The following is a 21,897-nucleotide window of genomic DNA, read 5'->3' as shown; positions in this document are numbered from 1 at the left end:
ATAGTTACTATAAGATACTGACTATTTCCTGTGTTGTACAATACATCCTTGTATGTGATTCTTTTTTTTCTAAACTTTTTATTTTATATTGGAGTGACTCTCTCTTGATTAAGCAATTTTAAAGAAAACTTATATCTCATTTAAAATAGTTACTAAAACTTTTATAATAACCCTTTCATTTGAACTTCTAACTGACATCACTAATAATTAAAGCCAAATTTAGGCTTAGCCCACTTAATAAGAAACCAAAATCAAGTCTTTAACACAAAGATTATTAAATGTTGACTTATACGTTTTTTAATAGCAGTGTTTTGAAGTGGAAAATATGCAAACTAAAATATCTACAAAATATCCAAAGAAAGCCTACCTCCCTCTTCTAGTAATCATGCACTCTTTAAACCTATATCCGTGAAGAGTTTAAAGATAAATAGCAAATAACTATTTAAAAAATTTTTATCATGGAAAATTCCAAACATACACAAATAGACTAATACAGTGAACCTCAGGTATCCACCTCCCAGCTACAATAATCATCAACTCATGCCCACTCTTATCTCACCTTTACCCTGTAACCATTCCCAACCTTTCTCCCAATTATTTTCAAGTAAATTTTAGACATTTTTTTCATTTCATTCATGAACATTTCAGTGTGTTCACAAGAGATAAGTACTCAAAAAAAATCCTCAGTATCATTATCACAACTAAAACAATGAATAATATTTTAATATCATCAATATCAATGTTCAAATTTCTTCAACTGTCTCATAAATGTTTTACAGTTGAAATTACTGAGTCTCAGAATAAGAATCCAAGAAAAGTACAAATACCGTATTTGGTTAATGTCTCTTAAATCTCTTTTAATCTATAGTCATTTAGCCTATAGATTTCTTATATTCTGGATTTTGCTGAGTGCTTTCCTGTGGCGTCATTTAACATTTTCCTGTGTATGTTTTGGCTAATACTTTCAACACAACGCCATAGAGTTGCAGTGACAGTGGTCATCCCTGTCTTGTTTCTGACTTCAGTGGGAATGCCTCCAGTACTTCCCCATTAAAATTTTATTGAACACTTTAGGAATAAATAGATATTGCACTCTGTCAAATGCTTTTTCCCCATATTAGGAAATCATGATTTTTCTCCTCTAGATTGCTGAATTTTGTTTACTAATATTTTATTTAAGATTTGTACACCAATATTCCTAACTGGAACTGGTTGGTAGCTTTCTTTTTTGCTGCAAACTTTGTCAGATTCTGGGATCAATGTCATAACTTACTTCAAAATGAAACTTTTAAGTTTTCTCTCTTTTTATATGGTCTTGAGTAGTTGCAGTTAACACAAGACTACCTGATCTTTAGAGATTTGGTAGAATTTCCCTGTGAAGTCATCTTGGTATTTATGTAAGAGCTCTTTTACTATTTTCTCTACTTCCTCAATGGTGATTAGTCTATTTAGGAGTTCTGCTTCTAGTGGAGTTGATTTTGAAACTATTTTTCTAGAAAAGTATCCATTTCACCTACTAAACAAAAACTGTTTTTAAAGTTTACCAAGTAATTTTAAAAAAATAAAAAAATAAAGATTACCAAGTATTCTAAGTTATCAGATACACGTTCACCATTCTATCAGTCTTCATTACGAATACTAATACACATACTAATACATGTGTATATGGTTCTGAAAGACTAAAGAAAACTTTACATTTCAAATAATTATCAATATGGTAATAATCCATTAGAATATACCCTTAATTATTCATAGACTAGCCTAGATGCTTCCAAAGCCAAAATATTCTTTTCTATTATATCAAATGTTACATTGCATTAGATGTTAAATGTATTACTCAGGGTAACATAATGTAGCCAATTCAAAAAGGGAGGCAGGAAGAAAAGGAGCACTACACAGCTAAGTTCTACTACTACAGAATTATTCTGAACTTCTTGAACATTTGCCTTGAACATGTGACAAAATCTTTCAAACATTTGCCTACCATCCTACCGAGATGCCTCTTCCATACTATATGCAGGATCAAGACCCCAGGCTTGAAGACAACATTGCAGTCGTACTTCCAATACCTTAATGATGAAAATAAACTAAATAGGTAAATAATTTAAAATTGGTTTTTAATTTATCATGGGGCACACAAAACAAGTATCATATTTGAACAGTTGCATTAAAGTGCTCTGTTTTACAACACTGTCTGGGACAAACTGGCATAATATTGTATACTTGACATAACTGCAAACTGACATATTTGGAAAATATGTAATTGGAAATTAAGTATCACTACTTATGCAATCAACTTGCCAATAATGAGGAAAGAATCATGAGAACACAATCAGACAAATCCAGACTGTGGGACACTGTGTAAGACAAATGGTCCAGACCTGCACTGTACAATGAGACAGCCATTAGCCACATGTGTAAATTTAAAACTAAATCAATTAAAAATAGATAAAACTAAAAATTCAGTTCCTCAGTTGCCCCAGTCACATAAAAAATGCCACATGTGCCTAGTGGCTACTACAGTAGACTGGCGTTGCTTTAAACTTTAAAAAAAGGCAGTCATGGGACTTCCCTGGAGGTCCAGTGGTTGGGACTCTGCGCTTCCAATACAGGGGGCTCAGGTTCGATCCCTGGTCAGGGAACTAGGATCCCACATGCCGCATGGCACAGACAAATTAAAAGGCAGTCATGAAAGAAAAAAGGCGGAGAGAAGTTTCTAGACTAAAGAACACTAAAGAGATTGACAACTTAAATGCAATGCATGACCCTTGATTTGATCCAAGATTGGGGAAAAACAGCTATAAAGTATATTTTGGAGATATATTAAGGAAATCTGAATATAGGCTGTACATTAGGGATAGATATCATATCAATGTTAAATTTCTTAGAAGTGATAATGGTATCATGGCTATACAAGAGAATGTCCTTGTTCTTAGGAGCTCCATGCTGAAATATTTACAGATGAACCATCTAGATGCCTAGAACTTACTCTGTAAATGATGCTGCAAAATATAAAAGCAGATAAATACATATCAAGATAGAACAAAAACAGGGAAATATTCACAACTGATGAACACAGGTGAATGACATGCATGTTTATAACACTACTCTGTCAACTAGATTTTTTGTTTGCTTGAACAAATTTCACCTTTGGGGGGAGGAGGTGAGTGGAATCCAACATGAGACACACAGGAAGTTAGAAAGTTTTTGGTTAAAGAAAAATCTGTCCTACCTACTACATAAATTAGGGACATTTAATGTTTATTTTGATGAATGTAACATATCTGTAGACCAAAACCTACAGGTCAGAGGTTGGAACACTGAAATACACTAATAAGTCTCAAGATTTAGAACACATGTAAATACAAGTTTAATTCCAGAGTGCCTAGACTGCAAACTTCTAGAGAGGAAGACTTGATATTGATAGCCCCCTCATGTGATTTGAAGCCATACTAGGTACTCTTATAAAATATGGGATTGTAAAGCAATTATACTCCAATAAAGATACCTTTAAAAAAATAAATTTTGGGGGCTTCCCTGGTGGCGCAGTGGTTGAGAGTCCGCCTGCCGATGCAGGGGACATGGGTTCGTGCCCCAGTCCGGGAAGATCCCACATGCCACAGAGCAGCTGGGCCCGTGAGCCATGGCCGCTGGACCTGTGCGTCCGGAGCCTGTGCTCTGCAGCGGGAGAGGCCACAACAGTGGGAGGCCCACGTACCACAAAAAAATTAAAATAAAAATTAAAATAAATAAATAAATAAATTATGGGACAGGAGGGGTGGGAGGGAGATGCAAGAGGGGGGAGATATGGGGATATATGTATATGTATAGCTGATTCACTTTGTTATAAAGCAGAAACTAACATACCATTGTAAAGCAATTATACTCTAGTAAGGGTGTTAAAAAAATAAAATGAAATAAATAAAATTTTAAAAATAATAAGTAAATTAAAGAAAGAAAATAGGGGAGAGAAAAAATAGAATGTTTAAAACTTTCCCAACTTCTAAAGAGATACTTGGGGCAGAGACTTATTTTTTTCTTTCTGGCTGCGTTGGGTCTTTGTTGTGGCATGTGGGAGCTTTTTTGTTGTTGTGGCGCATGGGCTTCTCTCTAGTTGTGGTGTGAGGGCTCCAGAGCACGCAGGCTCTCTGGTTGAGGCACACGGGCTCAGAAGTTGTGGCGCTCGGGCTTAGCTGCTCTGCAGCATGTGGGGTCTCAGTTCCCAACCAGATACCGAGCCCGCGTCCCCTGCATTGGAAAGTGGATTCTTTACCACTGGACGACCAGGGAAGTCCCAGGGTGGGGAATTTATAGCACTAAATGCCTATATTAGGCAAGAAGAAAGGTCTCAAATTCGACCTTAAGAAACTAGAAAGAGAAGAGCAAATTAAACCCAAAGTAAACAGAGAAAAGAAAATAATAAACATCAAAGCAATGAAATGAAAAACGATAGAGAAACTCAATGAAATCAAAAGCTGGTTCTCTGACAAGATCAGTGAGTTAAGAAACATCTAGCCAGAGTGGTCAAGACAAAAAAATCCCAATATTAGGAGAGGTGACAGTACTACAGTTTCTTTAGATATTAAAAAAATGAGAGAATATTATGAACAATATTTTGCACGTAAGTTCAACAACACAAATGAAATGGACAAATTCCTTGAAAGACACAAACCACCAAAGCTCACTCAAGAAGAAATAGATAACTGGATTGTTTACCTATTTTTAAAAATTAAATTTGTAGTTAAAAGTCTTCCCACAGGGCTTCCCTGGTGGCGCAGTGGTTGAGGGTCCTCCTGCCGATGCAGGGGACGCGTGTTCATGCCCCGGTCCGGGAGGATCCCACATGCCGCGGAGCAGCTGGGCCCGTGAGCCATGGCCGCTAAGCCTGCGCATCCGGAGCCTGTGCTCCGCGACAGGAGAGGCCACAACAGTGAGAGGCCCGCGTACCGCAAAAAAAAAAAAAAAAAAAAAAATCTTCCCACAAAGAAAACTCCAGGAACAGCTGGCTTTACTATTAAATTCTAACAAATATTATAGGAAGAAATAGTACCCATTCTACACAAACTCTTCCAGAAAATTGAAGAGGAGAGAATATTTACTAATTTAATGACACCAGCATTACCCTGATACCAAAACATACAAGAAAGGAAACTACAGACCAATATCCCTCATATACATAGAGGCAAATATTTTAAACAAAATTTTAGCAAACCTAATTCAACAATATATTAAAAGGATAATGCATCATAGTCAAGAGTGGCTAGAGTATGCTAGGTTATGGTAGGTTGGTTTAACAGGCAGAAGTCACTCAATGTAATTCACCATGTTAAGAAACAAAATGTTGAAACATGATCATCTCAATGGACACAGAAAAAAATATTTGTAAGAATCTAATACCCATTTCTGAATTTAAAAAATTCTCAACAAATTAGAAATAGAAGAGAATTTCTTCAACCTGATAAAAGGCATATATGAGAAACTTCCAGCTAACATCATACTTAATAGTGAAAGACTGCATGCTTTCCCCCTAAGATGAGGAACGAGTCAAGGATGTCTGCTTTCAATACTACTGTGGAATAAGTCACTATAGTAAGATAAGAGAAATAAATAAAAGACAACAGGATTGGAAAAACAAAATTTTTTCGAACTTCAATAAACATATTAAAAACTCAAAGTCATGATGTTTACAAAAACACTGTATTACTTCCGATTTTTGATTCTTAACCTTTTGAGTATCATACCCTACATCTTTTGTAATATCTCAAACCCCTCGAAGAGAGACATTTCTTTCTTTCACTCTGGCTCCAGTCAAATCAGGAGTTTTAAAACTACAGGATGTGTGAAATCAATAATTATATAGCCTTTTAGCATTTAAACATGAGAGAAAGTCTTTATTCTAAGAAACCTAAAATTTTATTTTAAAGTTGTCAATACATTTTTGTAATACTTATATTTAAATCTACTTTAAGATACAGGTTTTCATTCAGTTTCCATTTGTGTTGTGACAACAATGCCGTTCTTGGGAACACATTACCAGTTTTAAATATTTAATGACCCTATAAGACCTATAGTTCAAAACTTTTAAAGTCTTCATTGACACCTGATGGAAAAAAATGAAAATGTTTTTAACAGCTTTTTACTTTGTATTCATAACATCTGGATGAAATTAAATGTCTTATTTCCTAAAACGTCATTTTTCCCTGCTTATTTCCTACCCAAAGCCAAAACCCTGATATCACACTTAGCTGATGTAAAGAAGTATCACTGCAGCTAAGCAGCCAAGACTGTTGTGCCCATAAGACTTTTTCATGCAAAAACCCTTACTAATAAAGGAAAAAATACAAAGAAGTAAACACAACTGTTTACAAGTCAAATGATTTCCAAAATTTTCCAAAAGGCGTCATAATCCTGACTTACACATGTTCACACTTTCTAACTGAATATTACCATTTCAAATTATCATATAACAGTTCTATTTTAAATAAATATTAATTATTAAGTCCTTAACTTAAAGTAATTAATGCCACTACCACATGTTAAAGACACTTTCTGAAGACACAACTCCCCCTCCACCCATAAACACAAAAAGAATCTCTCATATATACCTGACTACAGGTTCTCCTTATTCAACATGAATTTAAGGGCCTTACATAATGACTGGAAGCTCCATGGCAGGCCTGTTTTAATGTACTTGGTGGACTTCCCTGGTGGTCCAATAGTTAAGAATCCTCCTTCCAATGCAGGTGACACAAGTTTGATCCCTGGTCAGGGAACTAAGATCCCACATGCCGTGGGGCAACTAAGCCCACGCACCACAACTACTGAGCCCGCAAGCTCTAGAGCCCGTGCACCACAACTAGAGAATTTATGTGCTGCAACTACTGAGCCTGCACACTCTGGAGCCTGCACACCACAGCTACAGCCCACATGCTGTAACTTCTGAGCCCACACGTTCTAGAGCCCACACGCCACAACTAGAGAGAAGCCCTCACACCACAACGAAGAGGCCGTGTACTGCGACGAAAGATTCCGCATGCCGCAACTAAGACCTGACTCAGCCAAATAAATAAATTAATTAAAAAATTTTTAAATGTACATGTTACACATGCTTTCATATACTAGCTTTAACTTGGGGTAACACTTTTTTTTAAAAAAAGTCATTTTTAATCTGCCAACACAATAACTTTATAACAAGCAAAATTAAAAAATATATATACAAATATTATTTTGGTAGGCAGGTTTTACCAATTTGCATAAACAAGTCAGCTACCATGAAGTGGTACTTCTGAATTTTACTTCCTTCCTGAATAGCTCTCATATGATAGACACAAATTATGACTACTCATATTATATAGTTTTCAAAAACTTTGACATTCTTAAGTCTTCAAGTTATTATTTAGAATAATAACTCTTAAAAGTTTGAAAAACATATCCAGTACTAAATTCACATTTGGTTTTAAAACAAAATCAATAACTAGGGTTTTTAAAGAGATACATTTAAAAAGAGGGAGAAAACTTTAGAAACCAGCAGAAAAGGGAGTTCAGTATGTAATGGTCATACACTAAAATTTAATGCCATTTTACACAATTGTCAAAAAGTGAAAAATTTTTCCAATGAGAAGTTTTTCACTTTAGGAGGGAAAAAAAGTAAAAAACAAACATATAAAAATGGCTTTTGGGACTTCCCTGGTGGCACAGTGGTTAAGAATCTGCCTGCCAATGCAGGGGACACAGGTTCGAGCCCTGGTCCGGGAAGATCCCACATGCCGTGGAGCAACTAAGCCTGTGCGCCACAACTCCTGACCCTGCGCTCTAGAGCCTGTGAGCGACAACTACTGAGCCCACATGCCACAACTACTGAAGCCCGTGCACCTAGAGTCCCTGCTCCGCAACAAGAGAAGCCACTGCAATGAGAAGCCCGTGCACCGCAACGAAGAGGAGCCCCCCATTCACCGCAACTAGAGAAAGCCCGCGCGCAGCAACAAAGACCCAACGCAGCCAAAAATAAAATAAAACAAAAATAAATAAATAATTTTTTTAAAATGGCTATTAAAATAGTTCAGAAAGCAGATTAAAAAACAAGTGGCAGGGCTTCCCTGGTGGCACAGTGGTTGAGAGTCCGCCTACAGATGCAGGGGACACGGGTTTGTGCCCCGGTCCGGGAGGATCCCACATGCCGTGGAGCGGCTGCGCCCGTGAGCCACCGCCGCTGGGCCTGCGCGTCCGGAGCCTGTGCTCCGCAGCGGGAGAGGCCACAACGGTGAGAGGCCTGCGTACCACAAAAAAATAAATAAATAAATAAAAATAAAAAATAGTGTATGATGGGGGCTTAAGGTTATAATACACACAACACAGACAAAATCAAATAGTCAGCTATTACATTTACTTTTAAAGTTCTTAACTGAAAGTATTCTTAACTAGCAAAAGACAAAACATGAAAACAGTGAACTTCACTTCAACCAAATAATGACAAATGCAAGACACATCATGATTTCACTTTTAATTCTACATACATAGCCTTTTGGAATATCTGTGTCCTCGTTGCTTCCAGGGTCATTTTCCAAGTGCTGCTTGATCTTTTCCTCTAGTCCCACAGCATCTGCTCCTTGATATTGATCAATTCTCACTTTGTTTCGAAAAAACAGAAACGTAGGTGTTGCTGATATATTGTTGGTGGCAGCTGTTCCCTAGAATTGTCAAGTTAGATAGCATTATGAATCAAAACTAATCTTAAACCACTCTGAATATTCACTCTACATCTCTATGGAAGTTAAATATCACAAGCATGAACTAAAAACATGTAAAATAACTTACTCCTAATTGTTACTTAAGAAAAAACAGGCCTATTCTTAAGGGGCACAACTATATTACCCTTATGTCCGCAACAAAGAATAGCCCTGCATTTTTGTTTTGGTGTTAAGTGCTTCATCCAATAGAACAATCGGCTTCTAACATAGAAATTGCACTTTACAACACCAGACAGTTCTCTTGTAAGTACAGACTGTTTCTCAAATGGAGAACCCCAGAAGGGTATTGAGATATGTCAACACAAACCACTGCTACTAGGAAAAAGTACACATCTGAAAAAACAGTAGCCCATCTGTCCGTGAAAAGGAGGTAACATCCTTTGCACTGCAATCCTCATCTAGTTCTACTCTTTTTTTTTTTTTTTTGCGGTATGCGGGCCTCTCACTGTTGTGGCCTCTCCCGTTGCGGAGCACAGGCTCCGGACGCACAGGCTCAGCGGCCATGGCTCACGGGCCTAGCCACTCGGCAGCATGTGGGATCTTCCCGGACCGGGGCACGAACCCGTGTCCCCTGCATTGGCAGTCAGACTCTCAACCACTGCGCCACCAGGGAAGCCCTAGTTCTACTCTTCAAGAAATGACTTCTGGTCTTCCATCAAAAACACCACAACGGGTATCTTTTTAAATTCTGCTCCCACTCCACGAGATCATAAGACTAGCTACCGAATGAAAATTAATCAGTCACTGATTCATTAAACTCTTCATGAGAAGTGTAAAGAAAATAGTAAAATAAGTATGTCACCTTGCATATTCAAACACTAGGAAGAGGTACCACTATATTGTTTTTTTAAAAAAAGCATAAAGTTTACAGAGATGTCTTCTCTAAGCCTCATAAAAAAAAATGACCTTTTAGAACAGTGCTGTCCAAAAGAAATATAATACAAGATACAAATGTGAGCTACACATGTAATTTTAAATATTCTAGTATCCACAAGAAAAAAGTGAAGAGAAACAACTGAAATCCATTTTAATAATTTATTTTAGCAAATCCAAATATGCAATTCAACATATAGTCAATGTAAAAAGTTAATGACATACTTTACGTATTTTATTTCATACTAAGCCTTCAAAATCCTATGTGTATTTTACAGCACATCTCAATTTGGACTTGCCACGCTTCAAGTACTCAGTACCCAACCACATGTGGTTACTGTACAGGACCACACAGCTCCAGAAGACAGCACTTCCAGATCAGAGACAGTGAATACTTAAAATAAGGCAAAATAAGGCCAGGGCTGCTGTCCAGAAGTATGCGATATAAGCACTAAACAATAAACGTGTAACATAGAGTTTGCACGAAATCCCCAAAATACTTATCTGCAAGCTATGTAACATTCTAAGATTTTTTTCCAACCCAGAAATGTATCAAAGACAAAAGCTTCACTGGAAAAAAAAAAAAGTTACAGAGCTGTTATTTATGTATGTCAAAAGACTACATTTTTAGTGTTGGAAGAAGCCTTCAAAAAATTTTTTTCTCTAACAATTCCTCCATACATCTAGATATGCAAATGCAGAACTGTCACACAGCCATGCTGACTAAGTAACCAGGGCAATCTACCTACAACACTGTGGCTCAATCAATAGTAACCAACATTTTAAACTTTCTGCTGAGTAAGCAGCTTTGGAGCTAGGGTTATAACTGATCAATTCAAAACAAACTATATCCAAGAATTCTCTGCCATGGCTTTCTCATCAACCAGTGTGTCTGTAGTACAAGATATAATTTTAGATTTACAAAAAAATAAACAAAGAAATGTAAAACACAGAACTGCCAGGTGACCTATTAAGTTTAACAACATAATATTAGTTTTGTACCAGAAAAATATTATTAGCAAACCCAGAAGCAATTAATATTGGACTACCCTTCTTAATTAATGCAGCCATAACAACATTTGTAATAATTACATTAACATAATATTATCCTACCTTCAAAAAAATAAGTACTTAGTGCATAAAGAGATAAAGGATGAAATTAATGCTGAATTTCAAATCAATTTATAAATAAAAAGACATTTTTTTAAGGACTCTTTGCCTTACCTGACACTGATGTACATCTACTTCCAAGAATACTGCTTGTGGATACTTATTACTCATAGAACTGAATGCTGGGGCAATCCTTAAACACGGTCCACACCTGTGAGAAAAGTAAGAGATGCTTGCTAAATAACACCCAAGATTGTACTTATTTATACTCTAAAGATCTTGTCAATTAAAACGCAGAATTAAAAACATTCTGATCAACCTATCTTTAGACTTTCTTGTCTTTTCCACTGTACTATTTAGATACACTTGCATCAGTACCACACTGTCTTAATGACTACAGATTTATATTAAGTCTTAAAGACTAACAGTGTTGTCTTCCAGCTTTCTTCTCACTGAACGAAATTAAAGATCTAAATAAATGGAGGAATATACTATACCTATGAACTGCAAAACTCAACACTGTCAAGATGTCAAGTCTCCTCAATTTGATCTTTAAAGTCAATGTAAAATTCCAAGGTTTGCTTGGAAAAATTAACAAATTTAAATTCTAAAATTTATAGGGAAATAAATATCAAGGATAGCCCAAGCATTTTGGGGTTCAAAGCTGAAGAAATTACATTACTAGATATTAATAACTACCAAAAAGCTTTATAAAATTAAGAGTATAAAGGATAAACAAACTCACCAATTTTAAAAGAAAAGGGTCCAAAAACAGACCCATCCCATACACAGTAACCGAACTTCTGAAAAAGTTGACACAGCAGTACAGTGGGGAAAGGATGGTCTTTTCAATAAACAGTGCTGAGTCAATATGGATATCCACATGGGGGGGGGGGGAAATAATGAATCTTTACCCCTAACTCACACTGTACACAAAAACCAATTCCAGATGGATTATAGATCTAAATGGGAAAGGTAAAACAACAGTTTTAGGAAAAAAATACAGAGGATACTTTCAAAACCTTGGAGTAAGCAAAGATATATTTCTTAAAACACAAAAAGCACTAAAGAAAAAAGGGAAGAATTGATATGTTGGGATATACTTGATAAGCTGGAAAATATTAAGGTTAAGACCTTTTGTTCATCAAGATACCACTTAGATGGTGAAAAGACAAACCACAGACTAGTAAAAAGTATCTGTAAAACATATCAAACGTAGGACTTATACCTCTAATATGTAAAAAAGCCCCTACAAATCAATAAGAAGACTGACATTCAAAAGAAAAAAGGGTACTCTCAAACTGGACAAATGAGGTTATCCAAACAGTCCATAAAGAGAAAAAGACTTCCTCGGTCACTATGGAAACCAGGGAAATGCAAATTTGGAGACACAAGAGGGAGGAGATATGGGGATATATGCATATGTATAACAGATTCACTTTGTTATAAAGCAGAAACGAACACACCATTGTAAAGCAATGATACTCCAATAAAGATGTTAAAAAAATTTTTTTAATTAAAAAAAAATAAAACTACTCCCACCAAAACAGCTAAAACAATAGAGAAGGAAGTACTGTCAAGAACTTGGAGCAACTGACCTGTTAGTGACAGTGCAAACTGGTATAACCACTTCAGGGGGTAAGAAAAGAAACTGACAGGATCTGCTAATGCAAGATTTATGCCTACTTATGACCATTTCTAGGGTATATAAAACAGAAATGTCTGTATATGTTTGCCTTAGGGTTTTTGAAAAAATATTGGTAGTAGCAATATTTCTAATGGCCAAAAACTGGATACCACCTAAGTTCCTTTCAACAACAGAATAAGTAAACTAACTGTAGTTACTCACATATTGGAACACTATACAACAATGAAAATGACTGATGTAAAACCTCATGCCAAAATATGGATGAATCTCACAAATAACACTGAGAAGAGAAGTACACTATATGATTCCATTTATGTACAGTTCAAATACAGGCAAAACAAATCAATGGTATTATAAATCAGGACAATGGTTACTTTTGTGAGAGTTAGTGACAGGATAAGGGCATGAGAGAGATTTCAAGAGGCTAGAAATGTTCTAATTGTCCAGAAGCTGATTAAACGTGCATGTATATTCAGTTTGTGTAAACTCTCTAAACTATACATTTATAATTGTATACTGTGTATATCTCAATAAAAGTTCCAAAAAATGAGAAAAACCTTGGCTTTAGCAGATAGGAACACAAGGAAAAGCAAACTCTAAAATACAAGATTTTCAAATTCAAGCTATGATTCTCTCTCCATTCTTAACATTTTAATCAGCATTTTCACCTTTTGCCATCCTTAAGATTCATACCAAAAAGTTAAGAAAGTAACTCTTAATTTCTTAAATATTAAACTTGATCCTTCTGAAAGTAAATTTTTGGATCTAACAATGCTGAAATAGGGCCTGAGACTAAATTTTAAAGGAACAAACATTTACAGTCGACAAAACCTATGTTTAGTTTAGCAAAATACTTCTGGTTATTAATAAGTCTTAAACACTATGGATGGGAGTACAAATTGATAGAGCCTTTTTGAAGGGCCATTTGGTCATTATCTACCAATTTTAAATGAACACAACCCAAGAGTCAACAATCTCACTTCTAAAAGTCAATCTTATCTTAACACTTAATCAATTTCACAATAATATGTATAAGGAAGTTCAATGCAATGTTTGAAATAGTAAAAATAATAATAATAATCTAAATGGCAATCAATAGAAAACTATTTTTTAAAGTTATAACATATAAAATAAGTTACAAGGATATATTGTACAACACGGGGAATATAGCCAATATTTTATAATAACTATAAATGAAGTGTAACCTTTAAAAACTGTGCATCACTATACTGTACACTTGTAACTTACATAATACTGTACATCAACTATACTTCAATTAAAAAAAATTATGACACATTCACACCAAAGGATAAGGATAATTTATACAGTTTAAAAGAAAACTAAGTCTCACGATAAAATATTTTCTATGACCACGTTAAAAATATGTATTTATATATGTATTTATATGTTACATATGTACATAAATATATATTGAAAAGTTAGGTGGGTCACACAATAAACAATTACTTCTGTAAAGTGGGACTAGAAAAGGAAGGGAGTTTAGGGGAGACTTTTAAAACTACCTATACTTCTGCATCCTTTGCTTTTATATGATAAACAGGTATTTTCATAAAATATTAAATTGCAAATAGAGAATTGAATGTTAACTGCATTTAAACAGTAGTCATGGATGAAGCACAGGTATCATGCTGTACCACAAAATATACCTGGTATACACACAGTATCAGGTTTTCTCATTCCTGAAAAACCTTCCTTCTGCAAAAGCATGCCTTCGAAAATAAGAAGGCTTATGGAAAAAATAAAAATTTAAAAATAAAAATTTAAACCCATGCAACTTTGTAAAAACATTCCTAAGAAAAATAGTAACTAGTATTCAGGAAATACCTGGACAGACAGGCAGGTGGCTCAGACCTAGAGGTTACACCTCAGAGGATATTTAAAATGTACAAAAACAAACGAGTGGAAGTGCCCGCTTACAGGTGCTGTGAGTATCCAGATGGAAGGGGAGCTCTGAGCCCACGGGGCTGCCATCCAGGCAGGGACAGGAGGAAGCAAGCACAACATGAGAATGACCCCCGCTGGGGACCAGGAGCTGGCTGCAGGAGCTCAGATGTAATTTTATTAATTTTGACTTTCTTAAAAGGAACCTGAAAGGGAGCCTGCCTCTGTGGCTGAGGGCTTTTCTCCTTCCTGCTAAAGGTTCTATTTCTATTCCTGCTCTTCACTACCTAAGAAAAATAGAATATGAACCAACCTCACCTACACACTGTACTGACATAATCACTCTACTCATCAATCAAGAATGAGCTACCTGGAGTTAAAGAAACTCTTCTTGAAGCTAAAGAGACTGTACTAAAATAATGGCTACCTTGAAAATAAGTGTTCCCTTTCAAAATTTAACCTTATCTAGATCCTTTGTTTAATTTTAGTTAGCCATCATAGGTTGGAACTTTAGTCAAAAAACAAAATAAATCATAGAACACAGAAGCATAGATATATACAGCAGCATACTTTCACATTATCACTCAAATGAACTGATTTGTTATTTTAAGTAAGATGTTTTCCTAGCTTACCCCTAGCATTTAAAAGTAAACTTAAAGTTCCATTTTTAGCTGAGATCATGAACAAATTATTTGATTTCTCTGTATAAAATGAGAAGGGACTAGATTCTTTAAGGACCTTTCCTATCTCTAAAATATTTTTCTCCAAGTATGCCTAAATTTCAGGATTGTACTTTTTTCTCTTGCATAGCCCTTGATTTGCAGTCTTTAGACAGTACATAACCTCAGGACCTTTGAACTTGTTGTAAAAGAGACCAGATCATCTAGTCCAGAGGCTTAAATAAGAAAGAAAGAAAGAAAGAAAAAAAAAAAGTTCTTTTTCCACCTCTGAACTTCTTTTTGATGGAAAGCTGATCTGTTAGGTCCAATATGTAAGAAAGATTCTGACTTATGCTTTTTGAGAAAAACCTCAGCAGACAACCCTCTAGCTTTCTGCAAAACGTAAAGAACCAAACCCACAAAACTGAAACTTTAAAACTGACCTAACCTAACACCATTATTCAATAAATGAGAAGTGAAGACCAGAAAAGTTGAACGACTTGATCAAGGTCAGACATTCCAGTTAATGGCAGGACCACAACTAGAACAGTCAAGTCCTAAAGCCAATCCAAGTTCAGCTTTCTTTGAAAGCACCACGTTAGGTTCTTAGTAAGATTTGTGTTTACAGTTTTTCATAGTCTGCTGAATTAGGTATTATTTACTGATAAAACCTAAATACATAAAGGCTTTATATCAAACTAAAGATGTTAAAAAACCTAGCTGGAACAGAGAAAATGGAAGGAAATTGTTAATAGGCATGTCATTTTCAGTTATGAAATCTATTTTTAACTTTTTAAGTTATAGAAAAGTCACTATGAAAATTCTTCATTCCTGTCTTCTGATACAAGCACCTGGTACCACACAGCTACCATGGAAATATTCTGTAAAAATTACTTTTAAGAAAAACTCTGCAGGATAAACAACAAGGTCCTACTGTACAGCACAGGGAACCATATTCAATACCCTGTGATAAACCATAATGGAAAAGAATATGAAAAAGAATGTATATTTATGTATAACTGAATCACTTTGCTGTAGACTGGAAATTAACACAACATTGTAAATCAACTATACTTCAATAAAATAAATTAAAACAAAAAAATGTGTGTTTACTGTCATAATATAAATAGATTTTATTTCAAGAACTTGCTATTCTTTCCTATTTGCTAAAGTAGTCAGTGCTCCACCTTGAGCAGTAATATGTGTAAACACATTCAGCTGGTGTGGGTGTGGAAAATGTATGTGCTTTCTGAAGGTGTATTTTAAGTTTATTTTTCTGCGGGGCATAACTTTAAAACAGGTTATTTCTAGATGTCTTATATTTACTAATGGACAGGCATAACCATAACTGGTCCTATTAATAACACAAAATAGCTAACGTTCATTAAGCATTTATTATATGTTAGGTAACTTATAAGACGTTTAAATTCATTTAAGCTTTACCATTCCTCATTTCAAAGACAAGAACAATGAAGTACAGTGCTGAAATTTGATCACAAAACCCAACTCTTAACTGCTATTTCAAAACCCCCAAAACAGTGGCCTAAATTGTGCTTTTTTTTTTTTTTGGTTGTTATTTCTAAATTAACTGCCAAGATTAAGACTATTTATATGCTCTTGAAAGGATTCCAGACAGATTACATACTATATGATACCACTGTTATAAAGTTCAAATACAGACGAAATTAGTCTACAGTGTTAAAGTTCGAGAGTGATGAGAAGGAGCCTGCAGGAGGTTGCCGGGGGTGGGGATGTGACTGTGCTACGCTGCTATTCCTGACCTGTGTATTGGTTAAACGGGTGTGATCACCGCGAAAATTTATCAGACTCTACACTTAAATGATTTGTATACATTTTTGCGTGCCTGCTATACTTTTTTAAATAAAAATATTTTTAAAAATTCTCTACATGTTCTCTAGGGCCTCACCACTCGCTAGTTATCTTACAGCCACCCACCTCACTCCCTAATATTATCTGCCCAGTCCTTATGAACTGTTGGGCCTCCTAACTCTGTATTATGGTAAAGTACCTTCAGTCCACAGCAATTTTACAATATATAATTAATACTATTATACAATGTATTATTGGGACAAACTATCATAATCGTTAGATTTCACCATCCTAACGTACACTGACATTCTAACTGGATGGTAACAATAACACCTAACCAACTACAAAGTAAGACCTGCTTTAAGAAAACTGAGAGAACCTACTGTATAGCACAAGGAACTCTACTCAATGCTCTGTGGTGACCTAAATGGGAAGGAAATCCAAAAAAAGAGGGGATATATGTATACCTATAGCTGATTCACTTTGCTGTACAGTAGAAACTAACACAACATTGTAAAGCAACTATATTCCAATAAAAATTTTAAGAAACCCAAAACTGAATATATGGTAAACATATCTACAAAAGTGGTACACTCATGAATTCAAGATAAAAATCACGCATTGCTGAGTTTCACAGGAAAGAAAATGCATATCCTTTTAAATTTGGCATTTACCCATCAGTGATAACAAAACTAGCACTGTTTATGACCACTTAAGTGTACCCGGGTATATTTAAGAAGTAATAGTTTGGAGATACCAGTTACAAAAATATGTTACCACAGTATATAATGCACATATATAATTTCATTTCTCTAAACGATATGGTTAGTCTACATGTTATTATTCCCACTTTACAGGTAGGGAAATGAATATCAGAGTGTGAACTGAACTGACTTCCATCAAAGGATTTTGCAGGCAAAGCTTATTCAAGGCAACATTTACTGAAAAATGTCAGGCTCCATGCAATACAGAGGTGAACTTGCATGTCCCTTCTGCTTAGGCTGGGAAGAACAGGACAGCACTTCACAACCCAAAGAGTACATTCAACACTGGGACCTTAAACAAGTCATTTAATCTCCTTCTGACTCAATTTCCTCATTTGTAAAATGGAGATAATTTTAAACATTATTTTGAGGACTGCAGAAGTCAATAAGTGCTCCAATAAGTCCCTTACACAGACCAAATTTGATGTAAGTGACAACGATTTTAATTGCTTAAAAAAATACTGGAGAAGGATGCCATTCAATGGGTGAAAGACAGTTTTTTCAACAAATGGTGCTGGGAAAACTGGATATCCACATGCAAAAAAATGAAGTTGGACCTTTACTTAACACCACATATAAAAATTAACTCAAAATAGATCGAAGACCTAACTTAAGAGTAAAAACTATAAAATTCTTTGATGAAAACATAGGGAGGAATCTCCATGACACTGGATTTGTCAATGATTTCTGGAATATGACACCAAAAGCACAAGAAACAACAAAAGAAAAAACCATAGATAAATTGGACTTCAGCAAAATTTTTAAACTTTTGCGCATCAAAGGACACCATCAAGAAACTGAAAAGGCAACCAATGGGAGAAAATATTTGCAAATGATATATCAGAAAAAGGATTAAGACCCAAAATATATAAAGAACTCCTACAACTCCACAACAAAAAAACAAACAATCCAATTCAAAATGGGCAAAGGACTTGAAAAGACATTTCTCCAAAGGCAAATGACCAACGAGCATGAGAAAAAATGCTCAAAATTACCAGTCATCAAGGAAATGCAAATCAAAACCACCAGATACCACTTCACACTCATCTAGGATGGCCACTAAAATATAAAAAGTTGGTATGTAGAGAAATGGGAACTCTCCTGCATTGCTGGTGGAAAGGCAAACTTGTGCAGCCACCGTGGGCAAATAGTTTGCTGGTTTCTCAAAAAGTTATATACAGAATTACCATATAATCTAGCAATTCCACTCACAGACATATACCCAAAAGAACTGAAAGCAGGGACTCACAGAGATCCTTGCACACCAATGTTCAGAGCAGTATTATTTACAATAGTCAAAAGATGGAAACAACCCAAATGTCCATCAAAAATATGCGGTATATACATACAACAGAATGTTGTATGTATATATACATATACATATGTATATGTACATATACATATACAATAGGATATTACTCAGCTTTAAAAAGGAAGGAAAATCTGACACATGCTAGAACATGGATGAATCTTAGAAACATTATGCTAAAATAAGCCATAAACAAAAGGACAAATATTATATAATTCCACTTAAATGAGTTATCAAGAATAGGCAAATTCATGGAGACAGAAACTAGAAGAGAGGTTACCAGGTGCTGGGGGCAGTGGAGAGAAGGTATGGGAATTACTGTTTAATGTGTGCACAGTTTCTGTTTGAGATAATGAAAAGATTCTAGGATATGGATGGGGTAATGACAGTACAACATTGTGAATGTACTAGAACTTCCCCGGCGGTCCAACGGTTACGACTCCACACTTCCAATACAAGGGGCGTGGGTTCGATCCCTGGTTGGGGAACTAAGATCCCACATGCCACACAGCGCGGCCAAAAAGATTAAAAAGTGTGTGTGTGTGTGTGTGTGTGTGTGTGTGTGTGTGTGTGTGTGTGTGTGTGTGTGTGTGTGTGTGTGTAGTGATTGTACTTAATGTCACTGAACTGTATATTTTAAAATGGCAAATTTATGTTACATGTATTTCACTACAATTTAAAAAACAACCAAAATACTGGAGAGCCACTGAAGATTCTTAAACAGAAGAATGACAATCTGTATAGTGTTTTAGTAAAAATAATAGGATGGACAAAGCATGGCAGGTGAGAATAAGGAACGGGATGTAGGGATGGAAAGGAAATGGAAAAGTAGGGATGGAAAGGAAATGGAAAAACAGGTGGTTGAGAAAACTATGTTCTTGGCCTAAAGTGGGATGACAGTAACTTTTCTCACTTCATATAAATCATGTATTACTCTTCATCTCTCCCCCTGCTATGGTTAAGGGGAAAAGAGAGTATATAATTGAGGCATAAAAGTATAAACACTCCCACTAACTAGAATTAGAAAAGTGAACTAAAAATGAGGTTCGTTGTTAAAATCATCTCTTCCTTTTTCCAACTTCCACCTAGGACTTAACAAATGTATATAGGTATTCCCTCATATTAAGAATGGTCATGATAAAATCAACAAAACTGGGAAGACGAACCTTAAAATCTAATGTATCCCCCCCTTTCCAATTCTGTATGAGAGAGATTGGTCCCAAGGTAAGTCCTAACTTGTTTTCATCTCTACCTACATCCCTCCATCCCCTAAACCTAATCGAATCCTAATGCCACCATCTGTATATTCAACATTTATAGAATCACGTTCGATAGGTTTGAATCACTTTTTGCTCTAAGACTCAAAACACTGCCTTATGTCTATACAGTTACCTGGACAACAAAATGTGTTGCATAAACAGTGGTATTTGTAGTAGACTTCTCCAAGTTAGTGTAAGTGTAAATAACACCAGGGGGTCAAGGTAGATCAAGAGGAGACTTCTAATCCTTCCCACTGGACACTGACATACACAAGGGGAGATAAGCAAATACACAAGCTCGCTGAAATCTTGGTTCTGAATGTCTATTTCCAGCACGTCACTCTCATACAGGGACCCAACATGGAAGATCCGCCAGCTCTGCGACCTATGAATTATGTTGAGATTTACCAAAGGCAGATAACATCTTTCAAGTTCCCTGTCCTCTTAAATCATCAAGTCAAAAATGGAGTCTACTTGGTCAAAGCCAGATATCTGGACACCTGTCTACGTGTACTGTATATATATACCGACTATAATTTCCGTGATCAGATGCAACTTACACAAAGTGGCCTAACTTACAAACTTACAAATCAAAGAAGTAACACAAACGTTAAGAAAATTAAAAAGCATCCTGACCCAACATTAACTTAATTTAAAATGCATTAGCTTTAGGTCTAAGCACTCCGCGGATTAGTTGAGTAGCTGAATCTTCCTACAGTTTTCCACATATGCAGGTGGTGAAGAGAATCAAACCGTTTGGGTAAATTAAATTTTGCAAGTTTCTAAGATGCAAGTGACAGCTGCATCCCGGGAAAGAAGGGGACAGGCGCAAGCAGGGGCGGCTGTGGGAGACTCCCACAGACAAGAAGGGAAAGAGCCGGGTCACCCCCAAGAGCAGACCCCTTCCGAGGACTCAGAAACAACGGGCGGGCATCTCGCGGGCTGGGGAATGCGGTCGGCCAGGCCTCCGAGCCTGCCAGAGACGCCCCGGTGCACAAACGGAGGTTCACACCCAGGAACTGAGGCCTAACCGGGCAGTGGCCTTGGGCTCCGGCCAGCGCCGGACATTCCGCAGCAGAACACGACCACAAGGCAGGCGGGATCGGGAAAGAGAGAAAGAAAAGCACAGACAGCCGGGACTCAATGGGCTCGGGCCCGGACTCACCCTCGCATGGTGAACTTGACCACAGCGAGTCTGGACCCCGCGCCGCTCAGCTCCGGCTGGAAATCCGGGTCACTCCCAACCGGCTTCACACCCACCATTCTCAGAAGTCTGGCAGGGCCGCAGCGAAGCCACCGGCTTCAAAACTGAAGAAGACCCGGGAGAGGAAGGAGGGAGGCTCAGGAAGGCCGAGGCCTGGGCAGAGGAGGTAGCGACCGCGGAGTCTTCTCCCGGGGCTCTCAATGCCGAGTCACGCCAGGGAGCGGAGCGGCCGTGGGGGCGGGGATGGGAGCGGAGGTAAAAGGCAGAGGCGAGGAAAGGGAAGGCGTGCGGCACCCGGCAGCCACCGCGCAGCAGGGCCGCAGGCGCTTACGCACCTTGACGTCATTTCCGCGCCGTCCGTTTGCTCCCACTGTCCAATCCTAAAGCGCAACCCGTAGCCCCACCCTCGACTGAGGAGCTCCTCATTGGCTGGAGCGGCGCAGGCGCAGAAGAGGAGCGGTCATAGGCACAGGCGCAGGCGCAGATTGCACTTAAGTGCGTGTATTCCTCCGCGGTTCGGAGACCAGGGTGTTTCACCGAGAAGAATCGTTTTTTCTCCGGGGTTCTTGGCTGTTGCCTAAGGTATTAAGTT

The 21,897-nt window shown here is 36.9% G+C and overlaps 1 protein-coding gene across 1 annotated transcript in view; it reads right to left on the bottom strand.

Annotated features, from left to right (window-relative positions):
- The window catches only part of TXNL1 (thioredoxin like 1), a 35,394-nt gene extending 13,808 nt beyond the window's left edge, over positions 1 to 21,586 (bottom strand). The window contains exons 1-3 of the mRNA XM_082852685.1: positions 21,267 to 21,586; positions 10,845 to 10,941; positions 8,514 to 8,687 (exon numbers count right to left, since the gene is read on the bottom strand). Coding sequence (XP_082708811.1) covers positions 8,514 to 8,687; positions 10,845 to 10,941; positions 21,267 to 21,364 — 369 coding nt within the window. The 5' untranslated portion in view covers positions 21,365 to 21,586. The remainder of the gene's footprint in view (positions 1 to 8,513; positions 8,688 to 10,844; positions 10,942 to 21,266) is intronic.
- Positions 21,587 to 21,897: the final 311 nt, after the last annotated feature.

This window comes from Leucopleurus acutus, assembly GCF_964270905.1.
Source record: "Leucopleurus acutus genome assembly, chromosome: 13".
Lineage (NCBI taxonomy): Eukaryota > Metazoa > Chordata > Mammalia > Artiodactyla > Delphinidae > Leucopleurus > Leucopleurus acutus.
Note: the sequence above shows the minus strand (reverse complement) of the source record. Positions and strands in the feature narration are given on the sequence as shown.